We start from the raw sequence: 24,168 nt of genomic DNA on the forward strand, positions 1-24,168 counted from the left end.
CCTGTCATCTGATGTTGGTGGTGGTAATGTAACCTGAGTCATCTGGTGGTGGTGGTGATGTAGCCTCCTGTCATCTGGTCGTGGTGGTGTTGTAGCCTCAGTCATCTGGTGGTGGTGATGATGAATCCTCTGTCATCTGGTGGTGGTGTAGCCTGAGTCATCTGGTGATGGTTGTGGTGTTGTGTTGTCCATCCTGGTGCAGCTGTGTTGATCAGTTGTAGTGTTGACCGTTGTGTGGTGTGTTGACCATGCTGCGGCGTCTGTGCCACAGCAGCTCAGTTATAAGAGAGAGCAGAGCGAGAGAGAGACCCACCAGCAGCACGTAGAGAGCCCCCTGTACCTGTCAACACACAAACACATACTCCTGTGTATCTTACAATAAAGATACAGTATTTTTGGAATTATCTTAATCACCACTATTCTATTATTTTATTATTGATGTTCATACGTTCATTGTTACAATATGATAATCATGTCTAGTTTTCTGTGTGTGTGTGTGTGTGTGTACCTGTATAAGGTTCATTGGTTGGGGTCCTCGGGAGGTCACCTCTGCTTCACAAGCTACTGAATAATACTTCCTCTTGATGTGTTGGATGACCCCATGCTGCAGCAGTCCAAGGATCCTACAGCACACATGTTGAGTACATCATGTTGCAGAACTAATATTCCACACCTCATGTTGCACCATTCATAAATGTCATAATCCACTATTATGACATGTTTGCTGTTGTTTACCTCACTATGAACACCTGATTTTGCAAAGGGCATATGTAGCATTGCATACGGTGGACATCCATTGTTGTAAACCTGATATAATCAAAGATATACTCCATCTCCTGACCCCCCCATCTCTTGAAAGTCAATATATAATCTCGTGGTAGGCTCAGGGCCCAGTACTCACGCTTGGTTAAACTGGTATAAGATGGGACTGTTCTTGGCAAAGGCGAAGACATCTAGGTCGACCTTGACAGGCACCTTCCCTAGGTAGAACTTGCACTGGTCCCCCCGGCGCTCAAACCTGTTGGCCCGACCTACTGCCGAACTGTACACGTCTGTTAGGGTGTGATGATGGGTGAGAGGTGGTGGTAGTGAATGATGATGGGTGAGAGGTGGTGGCAGTGAATGATGATGGGTGAGAGGTGGTGGCAGTGAATGATGATGGGTGAGAGGTGGTGGCAGTGAATGATGATGGGTGAGAGGTGGTGGTGGTGAATGATGATGGGTGAGAGGTGGTGGTAGTGAATGATGATGGGTGAGAAGTGGTGGCAGTGAATGATGATGGGTGAGAGGTGGTGGCAGTGAATGATGATGGGTGAGAGGTGGTGGCAGTGAATGATGATGGGTGAGAGGTGGTGGTGGTGAATGATGATGGGTGAGAGGTGGTGGCAGTGAATGATGATGGGTGAGTGGTGGTGGTGGTGAATGATGATGGGTGAGTGGTGGTGGCAGTGAATGAGGATGGGTGAGAGGTGGTGGTGGTGGTACTGAATGATGATGGTATAAAACATGTGTACAGTATATTCATTATGGTCATCATAAAAATAAAATTGCATATTACGACAAAGGATGGACAGGCAAAATAATTACCAAACAGTGAAATCTACATGTAATCATTTAGATGAGAGAGGGGGGATATAACGGACTTTCCTCTCCATATAGTCCGTTAAATAGAGGTTTCACTGTATAAATAAAGTGAAAACGTGTCACAGTTGGCTAGAAAATAAATAACAAAGCTGACACATGTAAATAATGACAGGAATGTGACAAGTGAGTAATAATGACAGAGTTATGAAGAGTGAGCCATAGTGACAAGGGAGTACTATATAATAATGAGGGCATTATCATAGACAAGTATGAATGTTGGATGAGCTAGGTAGGTGAGTGATGATGGGTGAGGGGCTGTGTGGGGGGTGGGGTGAGAGGAGAGGGAGGGATGGGTGGCAGTGGGGATGGGGCGCTATCTGTTACCGACGAGAGCGAAGGTGCCGTCAGCTACTGTACTGAAGAACTCCCAAGATGAGGTTTGGGCATCTGTAAACACACCCACACGACCCCTCACTCCTGCCAGCGCCCCACCATCAGCTGTCTGTGACCATAAACAAAAACAAAGTAATAAATAAGAAAATATTTATAGATTATTTAATAAATATCTGACTGTACACTTGTTAATAATCATCAAGGGTTGAAACTGTACATTAGTTCTTAAAAGAAAAAGCTTGTTAATATCAAGACATTTGTTATGTGTGTGTGATTGTTACTAAGACCACAAAATCGTAGGTGTAATTGTATCAGAACAAAGATAATGGCACACACTAAGGTCTGGTACACAAGGGTGCGGCTCCTCAGGGCTGGCCGTACTTCACTTCTCACCAGGTCCTCCACCGAGTCCAGCGGCGGCGACCTGCAGTAAGGAGTCTATTTGAGCACAAGGGGAGCCTATTTGACCCTAAATAGTTCTAATTGAACCACAGAGAACCAATTTGGGGTCAGGGAAGGTCTAATTGAACCCCAGAGAACCCATTAGAGGTCAGGGAAACCCACTTGTACCCATGAAGAACATAATTAAGTTCATGGAGCATACATGAGCCCAGGAGAACAAAAGTATCTTCAAAATCCTAAAGATGAGAGCAGAGTAGGTGGGCCACTTAAAGCCTAGAGTAGTCAAGGTGAGCACCGAGTTACCAAGGTGAACCACTGTGAGAAAAGGTGACCCAAAGGAACCTAAATGACCTTAGGGAGACCTACGTGACCGAGTATAAACTTAGGTGACAAAGGACAACCAAGGAGGCCCTCAGCCCCAGCGAGAATACCTGAAGGGTATAGCGAGGAAGGCGGTGATGGAGCCGCTGTAGAGTGAGGCAATGACCAGCGCCACCAGGATGACCACCCCCGCCCCCACACGCCCGCCAGTTCCCCGCGGCCACCACCTACTGCCTGTTATACCAACATCCACTACATGTTAGCCTCTTACAAGTGTGACAATCCTGTACTACTTATGTAATGCTCCATGTGATAATTGTCTGGTTTTTTTTCACATGATATTACTCTCTTATGATGTAGTAGGTGGACACTGTTATGGTCTACACTAGCATAATATACAACATTATGATGAACACTTGACACATTTACCTTAACATATAAGACAACAAGAATCAACACTGAGAAACATTAAGTGTGGCAGATACATGACCTTGAGCAATGTGTATCTTAAGAACATTGGTTGTGTGTTCCATAATACCAACATGGAGGCGGGCGTGAGCAGCCGAGGAGGAGAGAGCACCCTCCGCCCAGGTCACCACACCCAGCACCACGCCCACCATCAATGCCATGCCTATGATGCACGCCCACACCTAAGAGGTAAAATAAACAACGAAATCTATCCAGAGATCGTTTAAGTGATCACGTATATAAAGTCAGACATAAACCAGACTGTCCTTTTCCCGAGCCCTTAATGTCCCATAGACCTGACCACTACTAGGTCCTGATTACCCCTAAACTAATATTACCTCTTGACCCATACTGCCCTCACCCTTTGCCCTGACTTCCCCACAACCCCTAATAACTAACAACACTACTACTAACAAAAGGAGAGAAGATCTGGAGGAGGAGGAAGGGCCTGATGATTACTGACGGAGCTCTGGAGATGATGACGACTATGTCCTCACCAATGGGAAGGCTGAAGTCTACCACCGCCGTCCTCGCCCAGCTCGGTGTGAAGTCCAGGGCTGCCATGTCTGCCTCCTACCAAGGTCATGAAAGCAAGATTAACTGATTTTCTGATAATATACAATGTTCTTATCATAAATAGATCACCTTATAACCAGGAAATGAGTGGAATATTCGTTTGCCATGAGCCCATGACCTTCACAAGTGTGTTAATATGAAATAGACAAATGGTGTTGAGTGTTTGTACTGGTGCAGTTTAAGGTTAAAAACATTGTAGGTTGTTACAGATATTAGTTCTCAGTAAGCTATTCATCACACCCACCTTTAATGGTCCTCACCAAAGAATGGATGTACAGTATTTACACTTATTTGCAGTTCCAGTATCCTTTTAGTACCAGGATCTACCAGTCATATAATTCATAACCAATTTCTGTGTATGCTGTCAAGGGAACTGGAACACTTATCACTTTAGCAGCACTTTAATTATATCAATCCAGGTCTCACTGTCAGATGTGTACCCCACTCCACACTGCAAAATTCACTGGTAATGTCTGGAACACTCTACAACACTACACGACCACATGCTCTTTCAGGATACATCAGAATACGAGGAATTCTTATACTTCACACAGTGTTGGGTGTATACAGTACTCACCCTACGCTGTAGCACCCCGACCATGCCGTTCCAGGAGCCATTGGGCATGAGAAGGCCAAAACCCTCTGTGGGCACGAGGAGGCCAGAGAAGTTGAAGTGTTGGCGGAGGACGTGCATCATCTCCACTATGTATCCTCCAGCGTCCTCCAGGCTATCCCCGTCATCGAACTCGAACACTTTAGGTTTCTGGAGAGCGAAGAAGAGGTGAGGAGCTGCATGGCAGATGTATATATGACGTAGTGAAGTAAGCATTTATTTAGGAACATACAAGGTATCTGGGATTCAAAATAAAAAACAAACTTAAATGTAGAGCCACCAATGTGAGTATATCCCAAGGCTGTCGGAGTCACTGAAGGCAGCTGCGTCATCATCACCACGTCAAACAACACTGGAAGAATAATAAACACACTATAACTTTGTCTAGTTCTCACCTTGATGCAGGCAATCCTGAAGGGTCGTAAGTGGAAGTTGGTGGGCGGGTCTGGCCAGAGTGGTGAAAAGACCTTCAGACCACTGCTGGTCATGGTGGCAGTCAACCTCATTCGCCATGACCCGTCACCCGGAGCATCCACGCCGCCAATCATCACCCACCTGCAATGACACAGGTAAACTCACCCACCTGTACGAACATCTGCACTCTCACTGACTTCCACCAGCACCTGTACCTCAGTCACCTTAATATATGAATTCAGTGACACCAGGAACATGTTTTACCACCCTGTGTAACATTCTTACATACCCTGAAGCTGGAGTATGGGTTAGGTTAGGTTTCCTATTTATCTCACTGGTTACATGGACTCGTGACCTACTGAAGAAAACATAGATGATGGCGACCTTTCGTTTACTTACGTATCTAGGAATTCTGTTTGTAAACCTTCCGGCAGAATGACTGAAGGATCTCCACTCAATCGGTTCCTGGAGGACGTAGCTATCAGGAGGCCTCTCACGCCCTCCACAAGAGCATCAGAGACATCCAGCAATGCCTCCGAGAAAACAGACGATGGTGAAGAAGTGTAAGATGGAGGATATACCAGAGTTTCCTTTACATCTGTTGCCACCCAGAGCCAATGCGTTTTCTTTGGGAGAGACTGAGAATTAGGTTTATCTATTATATTTATATTTTACAATGTTTATATAAGTTATAGTATAATTCACACTTGCAAACCAGTTTTTTTTAGGAGGGTACCGTGCAAGTATAATATTTCATGGTAGGAGTCTATGATGGTGTAGTGATGTATGGTGTTTCAGAGTAGTGGCGTATGGTCGTGATGTATGATAGTGTTTCATGGTACTGGAGTTGTGAATGCTAGTTATCTATGGTACTGTTATATGGTACAGTAGTGATCTATGGTAGTGGTATATGGTACAGTAGTGATCTATGGTAGTGGTATATGGTACAGTAGTGATCTATGGTAGTGGTATATGGTACAGTAGTGATCTATGGTAGTGGTATATGGTACAGGAGTGATTTATGGGAGTGTTCTATGGTACAGTAGTGATCTATGGTAATGGTATATGGTACAGTAGTGTTCTATGGAAGTGTTTCATAGTACTGTAGTGGTATATGGTAGTACTGTAGTGTATATTGTGACCTATGGTAGTTTAAATTTGTAATACTTACCAGAGCATTGATCTTGGAAAAGCTATACAGTGGATGTACCTGAAGAATATAGAAGAGGATTAGTATGACACCTGACACACTTGACAGATGTGAAGTAAGTCTGGCAGTCTACAGCTGTTATTGAGGACATTGTGGTGATGATAAATAAGTCTTATCAACCATTATTAAACATATCAATGACAAGTTTCACATCATAAACACAAGTCTATAATTATTTTAGTTCCGTACCAAATTTATTTCAGCGTTTTCTATAATCTTAAAGAAAATTGCCATGAGGGTATTGTGGTATAACTTCACACAACACAATATCGGGTTGTTGATATTTTTCACTTATCTATTTTCCCTTTTGAGATTATGAATGACTTATTGGCTGTGTTGTGCAACTGAGTGCCACTTTATTGATGATAATGGTATGTACCGCTCAATGACGCGGTAGATAACTCTGAATTATTTATGGACCTAAGACCCCTCTCTCTCTCTCTCTCCTCCTTTCTTTGTTTCTCTATCTCTCTCTTTTGTTTTCTTTATCTCTTACTTTCTTTTTCTTTCTTGCTCTTCCTTTCTTACCACACTCTGTCCTTCACTTACTCTCTCTCTCTCCCTACCTGTCGCATGATGTGGGTGAGCCAGGTCAAGTTTCCCACGAGGAGGTGCTGTGAGGAGGCCAAGTACGATAATTGAGACAGGCTCTCCCTCCACTCCCGTATCTCCATCAGCTTTACGCCCACACCAACGTCCCACAGCGCCCCTACCAGGCATGAATCTGCAGCACAACACACAAAGATGAGATAATGTAGTAACACACACATGGGTAAAGACACACACACACCTGTAGTACTTACGAGACCTTAAATCATTCCCCTATTAGTGGATCCTTTCTCTACTCTTCCCTGTCCTCCCACCTCTACCCACAGGCCATCAATCCCCCCCACACTCTTCATGTCATCCTCCTCAACCCTCCCTCCACCAAACCCTCACTCTGACCCGGCATGTCCTGGAAGACGAGGTGGAGATGTGTGGGGTGAGACGTGGTTGCTACTACTATCGTCGCTGCCACCAGTTGAGAGTTTAAGGTACAAGTTGCTGATGAGCCTCCCCGGTGTCTCTGTTGGTAACTGTGCTGGTGTAGGTGTTGGTAGAGAGAGCCCGAAGCCGTACACACAACACCTGAAGAGAACCATGCAATAAACTGAATCAGAAAAGAAGATGATTGTCATTCTTGGAATGAGATATTGATGATCCTGTTAAGAGATCTTTTAGTGTGATTCAACCCCCCCACCACCCCTCCCCTCCCAAAGACAGGATCAATGAAGTACAGCAAAACAATAAGACTACCAACACACATACAGACACTCCACCCACCAGCCAGCAGTAAGACACACAGCACAGAGGAAGGTTGTAGACTCCTCCCATCCCCACCAATCATCTCCCTCTGTGACGTAGACGACTGCTGGTGTTCTCAGAGGTGGTCCTGTGGAAAACAAAAAAGAACAAGGCAATCTGAGAAGGTCAACCTCACCCCAGTCATGTTATGGGCAATGGATTGGGATACCCCACCACCCTCATGGTGTTGTTAAGGAATCTAATGCAATAAATACAATTCTTATATGATCTTTGTTTCACTTATAGTAAACGGTGTGACCTTAGATCTTGACCTCTCCAAACATAGGTCATCCATAACAATTGGTTAATGTTGAAGCTGATTTGTCTAAGATATGATTCAACTCATTATTGGCGAGGGTAAACAAACAGACGGACAAGGACAGAAATTCACTTGTGGGACAAATTAATAAAGTGAATGAATGATTGACTTACGTATATTAAATGAATATCTTCTAATATAAATATGTCAAGGACTTATTAATGAAGGAACCATCTAGCTAGTTATTGGTGGTCAGGTGACTTACCTCTACACCAGCCAGGTAACATAACAAGGCTGCTACCAACACCTCAACTGACAACTTGGCTAATATATTCTAAAAAATATAAACAAAATAATTCATATTCTCCAATAACTTCTAAATTATTTAGCCGTGTGTGTGTGTGTGTGTTAGGTTTTGTGTGTGTGTGTGTATGGAGGATATGAGGTTCCACCTACCTTACACAGAGTGAGACTGGAGGAGACTGACGAGGTACTGGTCGTCTCACTCCTTATATACCCTCTTGGGGACAGCCCGGCAACAATACAGGTACAGTACTGTACTTTGTTTACTCTCCTGTGACTCTGGACTGTTGGAACAAGTATCCTAATTGTTTGTCTACCTATAAACAGTGCTGTAGTTAAGGAAAAGAATTTAAATGGACCTCTGTTTGTGGCTGTACATGCACAGTGTTAGTGTGGTTAATCTTTAGGTGAAATAAGCTGTGGTGGATGTTCTTCAGATGATCCCTCGTTCTTTTTACATCTTATTTGACATTTTTCAGGGCCGGTGATCGCCGTCTCTTATCTCCCGAGAGGTAGTCATGTGTTATGAGCGTGAGAGAGGACCCTTGACACCTTGAATGTCACTTGACATATGAAAGATAATATTTGATGTGTGTGAGGTCGTGGATACTTTGTGAATACTGAAGTGACGTTTGATTAGTGGATAATTAATGTTGTGGTGAATATTAAACCAATTTCATGTGTGTGTGTGTTTCTGTGGCTGTATTTGTGTGAGTATAAATAAGTGTAAAGTTATAAGGAAATTAAGTTTGACCTTTACATATAACATAAAAGTACAATTTTACATTTAAAAGTTTTATACGACGCTTTTATGGAAAATTTAGAAAAATATAAACTATAAGACAAAATGAACTAAACAACATCATAATTTTTCGTGTGTAATAAATTATTAAACCGTATTGATTTTCAGCACACAGTTGCCTTCTTTAGTTCATGATAAAAATTAATAATCTGTATATTTCTCAGTTGTTGAGTTATCGTGGCTGACAGATATTTATTCGTGTAATATTTGTCCGAATGACTTGAATAAAAAAAATTCTTGGCACTTGTGACTTTTAATGGTGATTTTTGGTATGTTTGTATTATTGTGGATGCATTAATATAAGGTGCGAGTGTAGCCTTACCTAACACTGTAGGTCTTCTCCAGGTACTCCGGTTTCATCCTGTACTAACACTGGACAATAAAGCTCTAAATAAAGTAACAGCAAACAGACTTCCCAAATGCTTAGTAAGGTGACTAGTGCCTGTACACAGTACTTACTATCAGTGTGTAATAGTAAATTGACAGACCGCCTGACAGGTTTGCGAGTCATTACCCTTCCTTCACTACTTATAAGTACACTACAGAGGTTTAGTTGGTTAATACTAAAATAAAAGCAAAAAACAAGTAAAAGAAAGGAATAATAATACAATGACAATAAATATTATAAATATAATAAAATTTCTTAGAGATAACATTAATTTAAAAATAACAAAGATCAGAGAGAGATTGTCTTGAGATTGAATTGTTATATACTGTATTATGATACTAAGGAAGAATATAATGATTTCTAAAAGAGGTTAGTTTAGGTTAGGTCACTTTTAAAAGAGGTGAAAATCGAATTAATTATTATTCAATCAAGATAAAGTTAGTTAGGTAAAGTATAGCAAGATATTGAAACAATCATGAGTAGATATAAGTTAGGCAAGATATACAAGATCAAAACAACCAAATAGTGAGGACCAAATATAGTTAGTAAAGTTGTTAGTAGCATGATAGTTTAGTGGATACAACACACACTTTGTCCTAAAGGTCACCTCACCCAGGGTATCCTCAAATGACCTTCCTGTGAGTTGGTACCTAATTTTGCAGTTGGATAAGTGAAAACATCAGGTACAGTGATATTGGTAACTCTTACTGTAGATTTATTATTCAGTGTGTTGTATCCTCCCCTAACAGACTGTCAGGTTTACGGAATCCATTTTCACAAACTTCTCAAGTTGCCACACTATGAGAGAACCTGTTCACCACACTGTGGGAGAACCTGTTCACCACACTGTGGGAGAACCTGTTCACCACACTGTGGGAGAACCTGTTCACCACACTGTGGGAGAACCTGTTCACCACACCAGTTTGTAAACATTCGCTTACATCATCCCAGAAGTCCTCACTGACAGGCATTAGGCCCTTGACACAGGGAGGCCCGGTAGAGGTGTTCCTCCTACAACTACTGCCACAAACATCACAATAATGACAAAGTTTTCCCTCCCCTCAAGCACTAGTCATGATGTGTCATAATTAGATTTTAGTTTGGCAGTTGCTAGCTTTTGATGTTACTGTACCTATGCCCTTTCTGGTCTTTTTAACAAGGCCTGTCGGAGGTCTAGCTATGAAGACCAGTGACCACAAAACATCTTAAACTTCTCTTATCACACAGGTATCAGGAACAACAGAAAAACTGAGTATTTCCTTCAATGAATCACACAAGAAAAATGAAACTATATTAAAATTATCAACAATTAACAATACCAGATTAACATATCTCAAGAGCCATAAACTGTGAGTTCGACCTTCTTCAGGTAGCCTGGTTTTCCGGAGCTGTCCTTGATGGCCACAGTCCAGGTGCCTGCCGGTTCTTCCCCCCACAAGTGTACAGACATGAAACCCCAGGACGTGAAGCCTAAAGTGCTCTTGTCGCTGCTACGGTGAGTCAGCAACTGCGATGTAGTACCTGCGGAGGAAGAGACAAATCAACTCATGTCTGTGGAAGTTGTGTTACTGTTGGTTCTGGTGCTTTACGCTCTAAGTACTCGACCCTAACAAGAGGACCAGATCTATTACCACGAGAGATATGACAGCATTTCATTACCAACCTACATCAAACATCCTACGAGTTAAAAATTATCATACTACGGAAACAAATTATACAAGACTAAACGCAAGAACCAATAGATTATATTCTATTTACTATTTTACCTGATGGTGACACTATGAAGATCACCAGTCCGCTTCTCTGAGGGTGAATGATAGTGACATTAGCGACCACGTGTTCTACCCCAGTCATTCTTACTTCTGATGGAACGCGAGAGAGATCCAATTTCTCTGTGATGTTAAGCCAAGTGTTAGGTTGCATGTTCCTGGAAGTAAACATTCAACATCAAAACAAGTCATGAATCCTAATTACTCTTACCTGGTACAGATTCATCAATATCTCCTCTAACACTGCAGGTATGTTAATTCTTATCCTCGTGTTACTCTATCCTCTTTATTTTTCTATCCTTCTATACATATATCCAACTGTATCCACAACACACACCTACAGTACTCCATATATGCTCCCAACTCTCCCTCTACACCTGCAGAGAGACATGAGTGTGCAGGTGTGTAAACTCACTCACACATACCCCCATACTAATTTCTGTTCATTGCTTTACACACGTCTATTTATATATTCACTGATCTACAGAATTATTCAATTTATATCTTGCTGTAACAAGAAGTAAACACATTCATGGTATGATCTAACTCAGTTCATACTAAAAAAAATTAGTCAACAAAAACATGAAATAAATTCTTTAACACAACTAAATATTTTTGTAATGTGTAGAATAATTATAAGGCATTATTTATCATATGACTATAGATGTTAACTTCTAATATTATGTAACATCATACACCACACAGTCTACAGACCTAAAACCATGAAGCATAAAAAGTATAGCTGTTTGCTGAGGTCCAACATTCCTCCATTTGGTGGCAGCCTCAACCATCTTGCCAGCATCTACGGCTCCAAAACCCTAAAAAAAAAAGAGAGAATATTTATTAAAGAAAACGTTTCCACTGTTGTCTACTGGAGCTGTAAGAATGATGAGGTGAACGTTCTCTCTCACAGTGAACATCTTTGTCTCATAACATTCACACTACAGCATCAGGAGGAGGAGGAAGTCAGCCACACATTCACCAACTCTCCATTATTCTTACTACAACCACTACAACTACACCACCACAAGCACAACACAACTGATATAAAAAATGACCTTCATATTAATATCATCAACTCTGAATCAAGAAACAGAACACTAATAATACCTGTCATTCTTGTTCTATCCTCAGGTGCTTAATTAACCTGTCCAACTCACCTGCCTCAGATTGAACTTCTTGCCCCGAGCGTTGGTTTGCCATCCTTCCTCCTTCAGGGCTTCGTCGCTAGGGGTCGTTGTCGCTACTACCAGGTGTTGTACATCACGCCAGGTAAGGTTCGGGCTGGCGAGATAAAATAATGAAAATATATGAAGTGAAATAAATTGCTCTGTTTTTACGTGAATACCCCTTATCTATATCATTTCCCGGCCTATATCATCATTTCAACGATAACTGTTCATGAGACTGGGTATGGTACTAACTTAGCCTGAAGGACAAGTGCCACGATCCCTGCCATAAGAGGAGCGGCAGCTGACGTCCCCTGGAATGATTCACTACAGTGTCCATCCAGCTCTGGCACCACCTGTCAGGACGAGGAAACACCGTCGTAACGCTCACAGAACTTGGATTAATATAGAGAAAATACTGTTATAGTGAGAGGTTTATAGAGAAAAGGACAAATCTTGAATAAACAACAGAGAGGAGAGCATTTTAGGAAAATAAGTGAGAGATTCTTTGCACAGTTAAGTCATGTGTGTGTAAAAAATAATAATTAACGGTTTATTGAAAAAATTCTGCAGCCCGAAGGCTAAAAATATACATTGGACATAAATGACTTATTACATACATTGGTGTGTGTGTGTGTGTGTGTGTGTGTGTGTGTGTGTGTGTGTGTGTGTGTGTGTGTGAGTGTGTGTGTGTGTGTGTGAGTGTGTGTGTGTGTGTGTGTGTGTGTGTGTGTGTGTGTGAGTGAGTGTGTGTGTGTGTGTGTGTGTGTGTGTGTGTGTGTGTGTGTGTGTGAGTGAGTGTGTGTGTGAGCATGTGTGTGAGTGAGTATGTGTGTTATTTAACAAGAGATACTAAATCAAACTACTAGATAACTTGAATATCCCACAGCACTTTTTCTCGTAAGCACTGGAATAGCTTACCACCCTCAGTTGCTTGCCATTATGTCGTTTTCGTTCCTTGGCAACTTCAAGGAACTGGTCACCACCTACAAAAACAGATGCCAGGGTTGACGAACAAGGCTCTCCATAGAATGGGGAGATGCCCTTTTCCGTGAGAGCTGACACTGACAGAGTGTATATGGAGGACGTGTAGCCATCCAAGTTACAGTTGTCGCCCATCAACCCGCCATTTCCAGACGCCCACACATACACCACGCCTCTCCCTCTTCGACCCTATGGAGGAAACGTAAAATTTTTACACTATTGACGAGATGACAGCAGTGAAAAGCTAGTGTCTCGTTGGTTTCTCCGAGTCACACACCAGACTTCAGTGACCACCAGGCAACCAGAGGAAGGCTTAATATAATTTCTAGTTGTTTGCATACATCATAACATCAACAAACACACCATTGCATCATCCATCACCATCTCTGTATACTTGGTGTCTTATATTAAACAACACTTGCCAACGTAACATCTAGCCAAAACATTATCTTCTCACCTGACAACCGCTTCCTCTGGGTAATCTTATTCCTGCACACTTCAAGGTTACGTTCCTCCGCCCAACTCATGAAGCCACACCTCTTCTATACCTTATTGCCATCGGGACAAAGACTTTCACTACTTCCATATCATTATGTTTGATTTTTCACACTAGTAAGTAAATGAAGAACTGGTCAAATACATCGTCGGGTTGATTCAGTTAACTATTTCGTGTGTATAATAATTATCAAGAGAATCACTACACATGAATCGCCCTCCATCGTCAACAACCAATCAGCTCTTTTCATCTCCTGTGCCCCTTGTCGTAATTTAGTAGATGCTTACTGTAATACTAGAATAAACACGTTATTTTATGAGATTTTCCTTACCTCTTCGATGCCCTTAAGGAATGCTTGTTTAGTTAGCTTGCCAGGACCCTCTACCTTGGCACCGTTGTCTGTCGGTCCCCAAGAAGCGCTGAGCACGTCAAGTTTATCGATGTGGCGGGAAATAGCTGTTGCTTCTTGTATGTCCGTCACTGTCCCATCCACGATACGCACGCCTACAAAGATGTCTTAATTTATACACACCTGTGAAGATGTCTTAACTTACACACACCAATGAAAATGTCTTAATTTATACACACCTATGAAGATGTCTTAACTTATACACACCTACAAAGATGTCTTAATTTATACACACCTATGAAGATGTCTCAACTCATACACACCTACAAAGATGTCTCAATCTAGCATCAGGACAAACCTTATTACCTACCATAACAGAAATCAGATAATGTGTTTACCAATGAACTGAGACAACAGGAATAGGACTAACATAATTACCTCCAATCCTCGCCTCAAAAGCGACTCCAACACCACACACGGAGTTGTTAGGGACGGCGGCCACTATAGCAGCACAATAAGTACCGTGAGAGTTGGAGTAGCTGGGATCTATCCTCGGGGATGGGTCGTCCAGCGGCTGACCATCATGTACCACCGAGTAGCTCACGTCAGGGTCCTTATATAATAAAGGTAGACTATATTTTTAAGAAAGTCTACGTGAAGGTAGCTTAAAATTTATGACCACAGTGTAATTAACTTTTTAAATACAGTGGTCCCTCGGTTAACGAGCACCTCGGTTAACGAGATTTTGGTTAACGAGTTACCTTCCATAAGATTCTTAACTTCGGTTAACGAGCAATCCCTCGATTTACGAGTTTCTTACGAGCCGACCTCCACATGTTTTCGCTTGCATTTGGCGGTCCACCAGCTGTAGTATTAATCCGCCAATACAGTAATCGGTTCTAGGGCTAAAATTCCTTACCATTTTAGCAAATATCAAGAAGTTTATACTGTACTATTCAATAATTTTAAAAGTTTAATATTAAATTTTTTAGTCATTTTAACAATTATTGAACATAATTGAAGGTAATGAAACTAGTTTTATGCGTGCCATCCAGCCTCTCAACACACCATACAGGCGTCAGTCTTTGTGTCTTTTCAGTGGAGGTAACATCTTGCTTGAGACTCTCTTCAACTAAACGCTTTTTTTTCTGTGTTTTCAAGCAAATTATTAGTCATTTTGAAATTTATTTTACATATTGACAATATATAATGCAGTGCAGGGTGGATTTAAAATAATCTTGAATTACACCAAGAGAACTAAAATTTTATGGGTGAAATGGCGCCATGGGGTGACTTCCCTTCCACCCCAATGCCTTCTCTTCTCCCTTCTCCTCCACCCCCATTCTAATTCCCATCATCATCATCATCCAGGAGCCTTCTACATACACACCTCAAAGTAAGTGTACTTTTCTACCTTTTTTGTTGAATTTAGGCAATTTTCGGTGAGCTGGAACCAATTACCCAAAAACCCATTGGAACAATGGTTTCGGTTAACGAGCAACCTTCTAGAACGGATTGTGCTTGTTAACCGAGGGACCACTGTATTCTAAATTATTTCAAAGGTCATTAACTAACACTAAATACTCGAATTTTTATACAGTACAGTAATGTGAACCCAGATCCTTAATCAGCATGTAAAGTAGCACCTTTGTATAAAATGTGCACAAAATCCATGATATGACTCCAAGTGCTAACACGCAAGGTATTACGTCAGGAGCTGTTGTACAGTACACGAACCAACTTCATGTTGATGACCGAGTAAACTCACTCACTCACTAGGTAACTGATCAACTAACTAACTAACTGACTGAATAACTAATTAAACTCACTCGCTCACTAACTAACCACTTTAACAATTCTATTAGCAGACATCACTTCAACATTAGTGCTGAACAGAAGCTTAAATCTCCGTACAGCCACATCTTCCAGTCACATAAGCTTACAATAATCTTAGCTCTGTTGTGTACGTACATAGTTGGCTGCAATATCCGCATTCGTGGTTTGGATTCCATCGTCCAAGATTGAAATATGGATACCACGGCCAGTGAAGCCTCGAAGCCAAGCCCAGGTCACATTCAAATCCGGTCCTTTATGGCCCAATTGACCTGTGTTGTGCTGGAGAAGGAAGAAGAATGTTTTATTGTGTTAATGAAGTTTGTGGTAACATGAGGCTGTACAGAGACCACCATGTGAGCTGTTTGATGAGGTGAAAACTACAACCTCATCATGAATTACTAATATTTATGGAATTATATATTCTATATGAGTATTGTGAATAAAAAATAGTTTCTTTATGCATAGATTACATAACCATACTATAAAGTACTTTATTTTAATTTTGCTATTGTTAAATTTTAATTTATTATACACACTATAGAGCAACCTTTAATAAAACTAGCCATTTGAGAATTTCTTTAAATGTGACTTAGAAAAAGATTAAATGTTTTACTATACTGTATTTAGTTCAGTTATATATAGAGTCTCACTAAGTCTGATGGTACTAAGCAACTCAAATGTTCTTCAATATAAAATTTTCTCAAAAAAGGATTACATTTCCTGTCTATGAGACCATTACCAAGTTTTATTTGAAAATGTCATAATAAAGTGATATATATTTAGAATATCATCATCTACATCATACATACCAAATACCATTGATCCTTGAAGTACGGATCATTAAATGTTGTTGTTGCCAGATTGCTTTCCCATTTTCCACCTCCTCCTCTGTTTTGTAATTTTAACCTCAATCTACTTTCATTTTGTTTACCTCCACGGTCTCCGATTCTCCTGGTCACGTCAGCGTTCATGGCGGAGGGAATATTGTTCTCGCGTGGATAAACTGTTTCATCACTCACATATGATCGTAGACTGTGTTCGTGAGCTGCTTGAGACACTCCGAGCCTAGATCTGGCCAAGTCAACAGAACTCCCAATGTTGAGACTGAGTGGAACTCTTATCAAGTCTCTCTGGAGGTTCCTCTCGTGTAGACCACCTCCACTATCTTGTCTTCCTGCAGTTGGGTATCCATTTACCTCTATCTCCTCTTCCTCCTGTTCCCACTCATCAATATATTTTCTTCCATTCCAATGTAATTCTCTTCTGTTCGTCTCTTCTACACTTCTTTTCAGCATTTCATCTAAGGCGGATCTTGAGTTGCGGACATCTGCCGGGATGCTGTGGTAAGTGGGTCTCCTTCGTGTTTTGAGGAGTCTCACATCGTCATCAGGTGGGTCCTCGAATGTTCTCTTTAGTACTAATCTTCTCTTATCTCTGATGAGTGATGCTTGCTGGTCAACCCACCTCACCTACAGGATACAGTGCAGTGTTATAATGGTGTGGATTAGATAGATAATTAGTGGCATAGGTTACTGTCAACATACACATACTACTATACCACACACACACACACATATATATATATATATATATATATATATATATATATATATATATATATATATATATATATATATATATATATATATATATATATATATATATATATATATATATACAGACTTAGGCAGATAGATAAATCGACAGGCAGGTGGTTAATAGATAAATATTCTGCAAAATCATCTTAAAAGTTCACAATAATTTAGCATATAGACAGAGTGAATGTAAACAAACCACATAAACAGTACAGGTATACAATAATGTATATAGACAATACTGTACAGGTAAAACAAAAATCAAGTTTTGTAAATTTTTCCCATTGCCTCGAATGTCTTAAGACAGTGTAAGCAAATACCTGTAACAAAGACAATGAGACACAGAAACACAAATTCCTTTCTCAGAGCAGGGATAGTTAATGAGATTCTGACAGGGATGAGAAACCTGACATGTGTTATGGAGCCTTACTGACCCCGGGTTCTTCTGAGATCAGCTGGAGGAGGTCAAGGTCTGGTGTCCGTAGCCGCCTGTTGGTGCTCACTGGTCTGTGCAGGTGGTAGACTGACGGGTTCATGAACACCTGCATGACAGAACAAGAATCAAAAACCTTAAATCAGAAATTATTATGAATGAGTCAATATGGATCAATCTGTTGTTTAAATACATCATTGGAAGGGAAACGATAGTTATTTATTAAATACTCATTAATTTTATCTATGTCATAATTCATAGTTATACTTTAGACCAAGGTTACACAAAAAATATCAATCATCTAAATCAAGGTTACACAAACTGTAGCTACCATCTAAAACCTCTTAAATCCCATGACAAGTGACCAGCTAAGTTGCTCACCTGGCGTATATAGTGGAGGTTGTACTTCTCCGCTAATTGCCTGGCTTGCTGTTCCTCCCCCTGCAACTCAAGAGCCAGGTGGTCACTCAATTCAGGGAGACCGTCACCTTCATCCTGTGGAACTTAATGGACTCACTTTCTCTGCTTCACAACTGTACTTACGTGGGCTCAACAAACAAGACGAGTTATTCATTATTTGTTTCATAAAGTGATTCATTGTTTCATAAAGTGATTCATTGTTTCATAAAGTGATTCATTGTCTCAAAGTGATTCATTGTCTCACAAAATGATTCACTGTCTCAAAGAAAGGCTTCGCGGTCATTGTCATCATATATTCTCTCTCTATCATTACATTACAGAATTAGTGATTCCTTCAGAAATTATTTATACTTAATATTTTGGAGGCAAAACTTTCTAGAAACTTTCTTTTTTATGACACTAATTAGAGAATACTTTTACCGAATGTCATGTAAGTAAAGGCGTGTGTGTGTGTTCGTGTCTATATTTATCTGTCCTTATTTATACCTTATGTTAGGTGAGTGCAAGAGTGACACACCTGATTGTCCAGTTGTCTGTTTGCACCAGAGTTGTCATATGTGTGTACAGTACAGTATATTCCTACGGTCGTGTTCTTATGAGTGCTTGTGTGTACACTCGTGAGTTCATTTATGTATTATAGCGTACTATCATGTGTATGTGAATATTGTAAGTTACAGAGTGATCACCAGTGGTACCTGTTTTCACCTGTCATGAGGTACAGGTGTGTGGTAATCATGTGTTTATGTTCTCGTAGTGGTACTATATTTGTATTTACATGTACTACATCATATACACCTGTAAGTATTATTTCTTATACATTAATGTATACATATATAAGTATAAAGTGTATTTTCATACATAATGGTTTATATCTGTATGTAGACTGAGTACGTTTATGTATAAATATACTTGGTTATTTGCCTAAATAAGTATGTTACGCTCGCTACAACAAGCACAGTACAGTATCTTTACGATTCTGTGTGAGACAATATGACACAACGGACGAAGGATTTTGACAACCCTACCGAGACAACAGGAGTCGTAGTGTTCATTGTGAAATTCATCACCACCCTCTGTGAAAATACTTTTTGGTGCCAGTATTTACACAGATAAACATATAAGCTAAGGTAATACTAACTCACCTGTTGAGGATATAAGGTGTCTTGCATGTTTGGATCAAGGTGTGGGTCCTGCCTGATGTTGTGGGCGTGGGTGAGAGTCACTACGCCCACCCACACCACACCCACCAACACCCGCATGTCCACAAGCATCACCTGGCCATCTCATCCACCTGGTGATTACATTATACGTCATTATTATTGTATTGTAATTTGACCTCAGGTTGATGATGTGGGTTAAAGAGATGATTAATAAGGTCAAATATGGAAGGTAATTAATTAAAGTGGCAAAAATATTCTACACAACACTTATACATTATTCTCGATAGATTTATTCTTCATCAACATACAGTTTTAAAAATATATTCTTTGTGGCATGTATGTTATTCACAGCATACATTCTTCACAACTCAATCTTCACTATACATTATCAATACACATGGTTTAAAAAAAAATATACAGAACATTCTTAACAGCACATTTAACATTAAGAACATTTCTTATATCATACACTTTGTTGCAAATATAACCTTCACAAAACTCAACTCACATTCTTGACTAAAAACATTTATCCCACACATTCTAATTCCCCTTAAAAATATATTAACTCAAATACATCAAGAAGAATTATACAAGTCTATTTTAACCGTGACTTTCATGATACAGTGACAAACATTCACACAGAGAGGGGAACGACGGATAAGATTATTAAAAAGAAAAACAGACCTTCCCTCACACTGATGCAACATGGTGGTGATGAGCCAAAAACTGTTGCCACACCCTTATGACCCCATGACCTTAACCTTCGCATTCTTTAACTCAAACATCAGCAGTCAGTGTTGCCTTTTAAGTGGTATACATATCACTGTTGCTTCCTTGATTAATATACATACTGTACACTGTGTTAACCATGAGATGAGTGATTTTTCCTATATTTTACCAAGAGGACAAAGAGAACTACGAAATATTAAAGGAAATTTATCAAAATATGAGTCATCAAGTCCTAACACTTCAGAAAGCCAATGTTCAGCTGCCTGCACTTATACCTGTTACAGTGGCTGACGTGTTTTGTGAGATGTGGCATCCCTGTGTTTGTTTAGATTGTACAGTATTAAAATTCTCGGAATGGCCCTGAGGAATCTCACAATAATAGCTAATATAAGGATGCTAGATAAACATTCCACAGAGTTGCCACATCTTACAAAATGCACCAGCCACTGTACCAGGTATAAGTGCATGGGACTGTACAATATATTCGTTGTCTACAGATACACCGAGGTTAGTCCAGCTGCCCTCAAGCCAGTGGTGATCATCGGGGCTTTTCTAAAGACGTAAGTGATCATAGGAATGAACAAACTGACTCAAACGTCGTCAGCAATTATATAATCTACATACACAACAAGCAGGTTTCTCCTAACATATGATATACAACTGAGAGTTTCGTTTTATATATCACTTGTAAGAAAACCTTTTGCTTTCTAATGTCTTGAAAGTCTCTCATGTGTGGCGCCCCAATTGTTCTTTAATATCTAGCGAGTGTACACAATATGGCCGGCAATGTACTCGACCGCCTTAATTTCCTAAACTGTAAGGTGAGGCACTATTTCACAGTTGGGTCGACTGGTTGCTAACCAGGTGACCTTTAGGACAGGAGAGGAATGGCTGTATCCACTCAGCCACCGAACCTCATATTAAGAAGATATGTAAGATATCTTAATACAAGGGAACTAGATGTGACCTTAACTCCACAAGATAAGAGACAAATAAACAAGCTTCTGGGAGATAAGTTAATCCACCACACCTGATGCATAACACCGCCAGCCTGGGAGCTAATGGTATAATAATAACAGTTAACACCATTGTTTATATCCCATTAAAAACATTTTCTCTCTTCATGGTGTTAGAAATTTAGCTACAAGTCATCACATAATTTAATACTTGTAAACATTCAGTAATGTAGAAACAAAAACAAAAAGAATCGTGGAGATGGTAAATTCGTACAAGTTGCCCATAATGACCCACAATATTTTTCGGTCCAGTTCTAGACACACCTCATCATTTTGAGTACCTTTCATTCTAAACATTTCTGTCGCAAATGAATAATAGTGAACGTAATAGAACCTGACCTAACCAACCAAAGAAACTTACCTAACCTTACTTTATTGAAGCATCATGGTATATAAATTATATAAAAAAAAGTGTTGACGTGGGAGTACAGACGACACGCAGTTGTTTTTAGCTTCAACGATAAATAAAAACAAGAACAGGAAAACAAACTGAATATCATTTTATCCTCAAGACTTACAGGAAATTTAAAACTGACCGGATAGGCAGTGAAAGTCAACAGAACGGATGTGTGTTTAGGTGTTGTGATGTGTGTTGCGACATGTTGTGATGTGCTATGATGTGTTATGATGTGTGTTGTGATGTGTTTTGATGTATTGTGTGTTGTGATGTGTTGTGATGTGTTTTGTGATGTGTGTTGTGATGTGTGTTGTGATGTATTGTATGTTGTGATGTGTTGTGATGTGTTTTGTGATGTGTGTTGTGATGTGTGTTGTGATGTATTGTATGTTGTGATGTGTTATGATGTGTTTTGTGATGTGCTTTGATGTATTGTATGTGTTGTGATGTGTTTTGTGATGTGCTTTGATGTGTTGTATGTTGTGATGTGTTATGATGTGTTTTGTGATGTGCTTTGATGTGTTGTGATGTGTTGTGATGTGTTTTGATGTATTGTATGTTGTGATGTGTTATGATGTGTTTTGTGATGTGCTTTGATGTATTGTATGTTGTGATGTGTTGTGATGTGTTTTGTGATGTGCTTTGATGTATTGTATGTTGTGATGTGTTTTGTGATGTGCTTTGATGTATTGTATGTTGTGATATGATTTGATATGCTGTGATATGTGCTATGTTGTGATACGTGTTGATACAAGTTGTGATATGTTGTTAATAGTTATCACTGTGGTATCAAAACAGTTAATAAGCCTACGGTACATCTGAAAGGATATATTTTTTTTTACATGTACAATACGGACCAAATGGCTGATAAATGATTGGTATAATATGTGGTAATAGAAGTAGTTATAGTTTTACCTGGAGATTAGGTTTGATTAAATATAGGAAAATGTTAGGTTAGGTCATACAGTAAATATCGTCTTTATGGAGAAATAAAGTGTGTCCATAAAGTCCTGTTAGGGGAAAAATTACATTGAATACGCTGTACAACTCTGGTTAATGAAGATAATATATTAGCGATTTGTTAGAAGTTGTTAATATAGCATTGCCTTAATATAACACTATCTTAACACAACACTGTCTTAATATAACACAGTCTTAATATAACACTATCTTAACACAACACTCTTAATATAACACAGTCTTAATATAACACTGTTTTAGTGCTACAAAATAATAATGATTGCCCCTCGTGTCCGAGAATGGCCGACTGGAGGGTCAACTACAGTAGGCGTGAATTTGTAAGGTGTAGAAGCTGTCACCAATACAACCACACCCTATATTATTGAGCTGTATGACCCAGTGTTAAGGAATAATTCGAGAAGACCGGACAATTCGCCAACTACACTGGCTTACCATTACCCAGGAACACAATCAGCAAATTGATTAACTTCCAGGTTCTCAAATTATTGCTGGGTAGACAAGAGACAAATGGCTTAAGAAACACTCCCTGTATTACTGTCCCTTACTATAACACTCCCATACTATTACCCTCCCTTAGCTACACCAGGCAAATTACCTTTATATCCTGAAGGTGAGGCTGGCAGTGACGTACACCCACCAGTTTTGTCGTAAACAGAATGAGTGCTGCTGACATCCTCGCCTCGTGTACAGAGGTTAGCACGTGTTGCGGTACTGAGAGTAATAACTTTATTTTCTTATTCCTTCATATTACGCCTCTCATTTCCCCAAGTGATTTTATTTCAATATGACATAAATATTTAATGTCTTAGAATATTTGGGTTAATGGGAATTTATTCTTAAGATGAAAATTAATGAAATAGATGAATTTTACTTTCTGGCAGTTTAGTGACGGCGACAGACCGGACGAGCGTGTATGATAAGATAAACCACCAATACTACCCTCAAACTATGACGTGTTTTATATATTAACAATAACACCATATTTATTATGATAGATAAATAATATAAATGAATTTAAAAATTGAATTGTCTAAACTTAGAATCCTTAACATTAGATTCACTAGAGACGTCACGCGCCATGTAATTCTAAAATAGGAGTAAATCACAAACCCGGGTACAACTTATCATGTCCAAGAAATGCAGTACATCGGTGTTTTAATTTTGATGTTTTATTTTTTATCTGAAGGAAGTTGCGAGTTTCAGGGTAACGGGGCTTAAATCCTATATGAAAGTTAACGAATTAAATCCTATATTCATGATAAGAGCAAACACAGTATAGGGAGCAACAGCAGCCGAAAGTTAAACAGATGACTATAACCATTTTCCTTATCCGAGTCTGCTGTACAAACACTAGTAATCTACAATCAAAGATCTTATGGAATTAAAACAACCTTGCCACATTGACTTCTCCCAAAGAGATATTAATCTGACGCGTTCATAAATGTCGATTATTATGGAAGTGAAAAAATCGTCATCGTGGATTGTTTTAGATAATTCATAAACTTTTTATAATTTTCTGTTTGTTCCCTCGTGTTGATTTCACCGTTAGTAGAGATAGTTTATTAACCCCTTATGTAAGGGGTCCCCTCTCTGCCGAATAAAATCGTCTGGCATTAACCCCGATTCTTTAAGCTTTACAGACTGGCTAAAGGAAAGAATAATTATCCGTGAAGAACAAACATTTTCTGCGTCTTTGTGTAAAATCATGACTTGAATCCGATTTCAGAACTGTGTACGGTGATCTTTCAACACGAGAG

General features: G+C 39.7%; 2 protein-coding genes across 4 annotated transcripts; both read right to left on the minus strand.

Annotated features, from left to right (window-relative positions):
* Positions 1 to 2,895: 2,895 nt before the first annotated feature.
* LOC121868705 lies at positions 2,896 to 9,287 on the minus strand. The gene is made up of 9 exons (XM_042369543.1): positions 7,305 to 9,287; positions 6,927 to 7,109; positions 6,548 to 6,705; positions 5,943 to 5,981; positions 5,171 to 5,397; positions 4,753 to 4,912; positions 4,322 to 4,507; positions 3,583 to 3,741; positions 2,896 to 3,350 (listed from the first exon to the last, which is right to left on the minus strand). The coding sequence occupies exons 1-9, from the start codon at positions 7,366 to 7,368 to the stop codon at positions 3,153 to 3,155; spliced, it is 1,374 nt and encodes a 457-aa protein (XP_042225477.1). The 5' UTR covers positions 7,369 to 9,287; the 3' UTR covers positions 2,896 to 3,152.
* An 18-nt stretch (positions 9,288 to 9,305) lies between these two features.
* Positions 9,306 to 23,071, minus strand: LOC121868704 (furin-like protease kpc-1). 3 transcript variants are annotated; one of them, XR_006089439.1, is made up of 15 exons: positions 23,007 to 23,071; positions 19,271 to 19,419; positions 18,090 to 18,203; positions 17,710 to 17,817; positions 16,490 to 17,149; positions 15,816 to 15,959; positions 14,283 to 14,457; positions 13,827 to 13,999; positions 12,937 to 13,188; positions 12,271 to 12,371; positions 12,007 to 12,130; positions 11,561 to 11,664; positions 10,844 to 11,004; positions 9,984 to 10,598; positions 9,306 to 9,935 (listed from the first exon to the last, which is right to left on the minus strand). XR_006089439.1 is itself a non-coding variant. In XM_042369541.1 (14 exons), the coding sequence occupies exons 2-14, from the start codon at positions 19,397 to 19,399 to the stop codon at positions 10,411 to 10,413; spliced, it is 2,433 nt and encodes an 810-aa protein (XP_042225475.1). In that variant the 5' UTR covers positions 19,400 to 19,419; positions 23,007 to 23,071; the 3' UTR covers positions 9,306 to 10,410. The 3 variants fall into 3 exon arrangements, 1 of the variants encoding a protein (XP_042225475.1); XR_006089440.1 differs by having other exon boundaries at positions 9,306 to 9,887; positions 9,936 to 10,598; XM_042369541.1 differs by having other exon boundaries at positions 9,306 to 10,598.
* Positions 23,072 to 24,168: the final 1,097 nt, after the last annotated feature.

This window comes from Homarus americanus, unplaced genomic scaffold (genome assembly GCF_018991925.1).
Source record: "Homarus americanus isolate GMGI-L3 unplaced genomic scaffold, GMGI_Hamer_2.0 scaffold30535, whole genome shotgun sequence".
NCBI classification, from domain to species: Eukaryota; Metazoa; Arthropoda; class Malacostraca; order Decapoda; family Nephropidae; genus Homarus; species Homarus americanus.

Coding starts and splice junctions, on each gene's coding strand:
- LOC121868705 (XM_042369543.1), bottom strand. CDS start 7,368: ATGATTGGTGGGGATGGGAGGAGTCTACAACCTTCCTCTGTGCTGTGT. Junction 4,913..5,170: donor CAAACAGAATTCCTAGATAC/GTAAGTAAACGA, acceptor GTGTCATTGCAG/GTGGGTGATGATTGGCGGCG. Junction 3,742..4,321: donor TCGGGGTGCTACAGCGTAGG/GTGAGTACTGTA, acceptor TGACCTTGGTAG/GAGGCAGACATGGCAGCCCT.
- LOC121868704 (XM_042369541.1), bottom strand. CDS start 19,399: ATGCTTGTGGACATGCGGGTGTTGGTGGGTGTGGTGTGGGTGGGCGTA. Junction 13,189..13,826: donor TCCTTAAGGGCATCGAAGAG/GTAAGGAAAATC, acceptor TTTCCTCCATAG/GGTCGAAGAGGGAGAGGCGT. Junction 11,665..12,006: donor AGAAGTTCAATCTGAGGCAG/GTGAGTTGGACA, acceptor TTTTTTTTTTAG/GGTTTTGGAGCCGTAGATGC.